General features: G+C 44.8%; 1 protein-coding gene across 2 annotated transcripts in view; it reads left to right on the top strand.

The window, feature by feature from the left end:
- Nucleotides 1-4059, top strand: part of PIGL (phosphatidylinositol glycan anchor biosynthesis, class L) — a 169668-nt gene that overhangs the window by 142368 nt on the left and 23241 nt on the right. Inside the window, exon 7 of one of the 2 annotated variants that reach the window (XM_011975243.1) lies at nt 1275-2381. In XM_011975243.1, coding sequence (XP_011830633.1) covers nt 1275-1373 — 99 coding nt within the window. In that variant the 3' untranslated portion in view covers nt 1374-2381. Of the gene's footprint in view, nt 1-1274; nt 2382-4059 lie in introns of those variants that run through there. The other variant, XM_011975244.1, reaches the window with a different exon arrangement.

The raw sequence follows: 4059 nt of genomic DNA, 5'->3' as shown, positions 1-4059 counted from the left end.
GTCAGGCTGGTCTCGAACTCCTGACCTCAGGTGATCCGCCTACTTTGGCCTCCCAAAGTGCTGGGGTTACAGGTGTGAGCCACTGCACCTGGCAAGTCATGTAGAGTCTGACAATGAATATAAAAGGGGTTCTTTACATAAAAGTTTGTGAAGATATTAGCTTAGAGAGGCAAGTTAATTATGGTACTCAGAGATAAACAGGCACATCCTTTTATGTATATCTAGTGAAGTCAGTTGCTGTAATCTATTCTGTTTAAAAACCGAACTATACTAGGTCTGAATAACAAGATAATGTACATTTCCCCTAGAAGGTGGGAACGACAACTCACGCCTGTGTGCCATTCCTTGTTTTCTTCTTCTGACAGTGATTGTACCTCCGAAATGACCTAACTCAGAGGAATTTGGGCATAGTGTACTAGCATGTACTAGGTTGCTTCCTATGAAACATCCCCGTCTGTGTTGTACATTTGAGGTAGTAGCAACATGATTAAGAATGTGGACTGTAAACGGCCAGGCGTGGTGGCTCAGGCTTGTAATCCCAGCACTTTGGGAGGCCGAGGCGGGCAGATCACAAGGTCAGGAGACCATCCTGGCTAACGCAGTGAAACCCTGTCTCTACTAAAAATACAAAAAATTAGCTGGGTGTGGTGGCGAGTGCCTATAGTCCCAGATACTCGGGAGGCTGAGGCAGGAGAATGGCGTGAACCTGGGAGACAGAGTTTGTAGTGAGCCAAGATTGCGCCACCGCACTCCAGACCGGGCGACAGGGCGAGGCTCCATCTCAAAAAAAAAAAAAAAGGAAAAAAGTAAAAAAAAAGAAAAAAAAGAATGTGGACTGTAGAGTCAATCAGATGGCTCTGGGTTAAAATCTCAGCCAGCTCTACTACCTACTAGCTGTTTGAGACTGATGAGTTTCCTCATCTATTTATTTTTTTAAAAAACAGTAATAACAGTACTTGATTCACAGGGTTGTTAACATTGAGATGATGCATGTGGACTGTTTTGCCAGTTTTCTGGCATCCCATAGTGAGTGTTGTAGCTACCGTGAGCATTGTGTGTTATAATCACAGGGAGGAAGTAGGAGATGCGAAAGCAGGGGCCATGATAGGGGGCCAATCCAGAGAGGTTCGTGGGTTACAGGAAGAAGACAGATAAGGCTATAGCATGAAGCATATTGGTGCGAGGAAGGATTTAAGGTGAGGAGGCCAGATCTGAAAGTAATGAAACAGCTCCAGTGCAAGTGTTTCATAACTGATTCTCTTTGATTCTTCTAGAGAGCCATGTCCTGCCACCGCAGCCAGCTCCTCTGGTTCCGCCGCCTCTACATTCTCTTCTCCCGGTACATGAGAATCAACTCACTGAGCTTCCTCTGAAGCCTTGAAGGGTTTTCAGATCCAAGGAACAAAGGGGAAAATAGACAAAGGTGTGCAGGGGACCTGGCCTGGCACTGGCTTATTTGCCTGAGCTCAAGGAGATCCCCGCTGGAGCAGCCTCTGCAAAAGGGAGCCCATGTAGGCCAGGGGCTGTCCAAACTCCAGCTTCTTCCCCTGGGAAAAAACCCAAAGAACCAAAAACAAACCACCCCAAGGATAATAATAGCTACCCTGCTAGCTTCTCAAGTTCTTGTGAATCACAATTTACATAATGACACAGTATATGTGGAACACCTAGCCCAGTGCCTGGGCAGGTCCCTATTATCATAAATGAATGTAAAAGTGCTCTAAAAACACTCCACAGATGTGACTTTTACATTGTTTCCAAAGTAAGGTCACCAAAAACACATACATAAAATGCAACAGTGTGTGTTGAATTGGTTCAATCATAATTCATTTGATTTTTCTTTTATCAGAATGCGGGTCTAGGAAAAACTTGCCCTATTTAACAGCACAGCTGTTGACTGAAGCATCCAAGTACCAGTCACTGGGGTGGGCACTGTTTTATACAGAGACGATTACAAGGGCTCTGCCCCAAAGAGCTTACAATCAAATATGTCAGCTCTCAGTCTTTTTGGAGAAGTAGGAAATAGGAAGATAAATCTGAGACTTAAAAAAACACAAAAGATTCAAGAACCCACTGTCTTAAAATTGTCCTACAAACAAAAGCACTCTGAAAGCTCTGGCTTGGAAACTACTCTCAGAATCCAGCTAATGGTCCGGGGAAGTGGCCTGAGGCAGGGAAGCTCAGTGGTGAAGAGCACAGGCTGGTAGCCCTGTGATTGAAGCCAGAATGACCAGCTGTGTAACCAAAGGCAAGGTGCTGAACCTTTCTCTGCCTCAATTCTCCCACCTGCAAAATGGGAGATAACAACGATCCCAACCTCAGAGAACTGAACAAGATAATACATGAAGGTGCATATCGAAGAGTCTCGCATGCTCTGCTGGGTAAGTATTCCCTCCACCTGCCACAGGAAACACTGAATTTCTTCTCCATAGCTGCAGGTTAGAGACCTGCTTGTTCAGACTCTCTACCTCAACTTGCCCCCGCTTTGCTTAGTGTCACCATTATCTTGAATGCCTCCTAGGGGCCATATAAGACTAATAGAGCTATTAGGCCCTGAAGCTGGAATCAAAAATGCAAATGTGGTTATGTGATTTGTCTACTTAAACTTTGTCAGTAGCTCCTAATAGCCTTCATGTGAAAGTGTGACCAGAAGCACGTTACTAACACTGGCTAGAGTGCAGTAGGAGAGTGTGGTAGGACAGGCTGACTTCTGCCCTGTTACTAGGAAGACAGACACTGACCCAGCCTTTCTGAACAGCAACTCTGCTCAGAGCTTTTAAAATATGCATACTCTATGAACTAAGGAATACTTAGAAAATCAAAATTATATACGCACAGGCTGGGCGCAGTGGCTCACACCTATAATCCTAGCACTTTGGGAGGCGGAGGTGGGTGGATCACTTGAGGCCAGGAGTTCGAGACCAGCTTGGCAACGTGGCAAAACCCCATGTCTACTAAAAATATAAAATTAGCCAGGCATGGTGCCGCGGGCCTGTGGTCCCAGCTATTCAGAAGCACAAGAATTGCTCGAACCCAGAAGGCGGAGGCTGCAGTGAGCCAAGATCGCACCACTGCACTCCAGCCTGGGTGACAGAGCGAAACTCTGTCTCCAAAAAAACAATAATAATTATATACACAAGATCATCATTGTATTATTTATAATAGCAAGACTGGAAAAATCCAGTGATGCAATTGTGTTTTCTAACAAGGAAGAACGTTCACACCGTATTAAATTTTTAAAAGGGTTAGGAAGAGCACAATCCCATTTTTGTTGAATAAATATATACACAAGTATACAAATAAATAAATACATATATGTCAAAAGATATATATCCAAAAGATAAATACTAGCTGGCAAGGTAATCTTTCAACAATGAACATTTATAATTGTAGAGGACTTTGTTATTGTTTATGGATCATTTGGATGGGAGAATTTTGATATCATTTGAAGTTTTTAAAAAGTGCATTTATAGGCCTGGCCTATAAATTATAGGCATGGCGGTGGCTCATGCCTGTAATCCCAGCACTTTGGGAGGCCGAGGCAGGCAGATCACAAGGTCAAGAGATCAAGACCATCCTGGCCAACATGGTGAAACTCCGTCTCTACTCAAAACACAAAAATTAGCTGGGCGTGGTGGCAAGCGCCTGTAGTCCCAGCTACTCAGGTGGCTGAGGCAGGCGAATCATTTGAACCTGGGAGGCAGAGATTGCAGTGAGCTGAGATCGCACCACTGCACTCCAGCCTGACAACAGAGCAAGAGTCCATCTCAAAGAAAAAAAAAAAAAAAAGTGTGTATAGGCCGGGTGCAGTGGCTCACACCTGTAATCCCAGCACTTCGGGAGGCTGATGCAGGAGGATTACTTGAGCTCAGGAGTTTGAAACCAGCCTGGGCAACATAGTAAGACACCATCTTTACAAAAAATTTAAAAATTACCCAGGCTTGGTGGTGGGTATGTATAGTCCCAGCTACTCAGGAGGCTGAAGAGGGAAGATCACTTGTGCCCAGGAGGTTGAGGCTGCAGTGAGCCATGATCATACCACTGCACTCCAGCCTAGGC

Source organism: Mandrillus leucophaeus, unplaced genomic scaffold (genome assembly GCF_000951045.1).
Source record: "Mandrillus leucophaeus isolate KB7577 unplaced genomic scaffold, Mleu.le_1.0 Scaffold153, whole genome shotgun sequence".
Classification (NCBI taxonomy): Eukaryota; Metazoa; Chordata; class Mammalia; order Primates; family Cercopithecidae; genus Mandrillus; species Mandrillus leucophaeus.
Note: the sequence above shows the minus strand (reverse complement) of the source record. Positions and strands in the feature narration are given on the sequence as shown.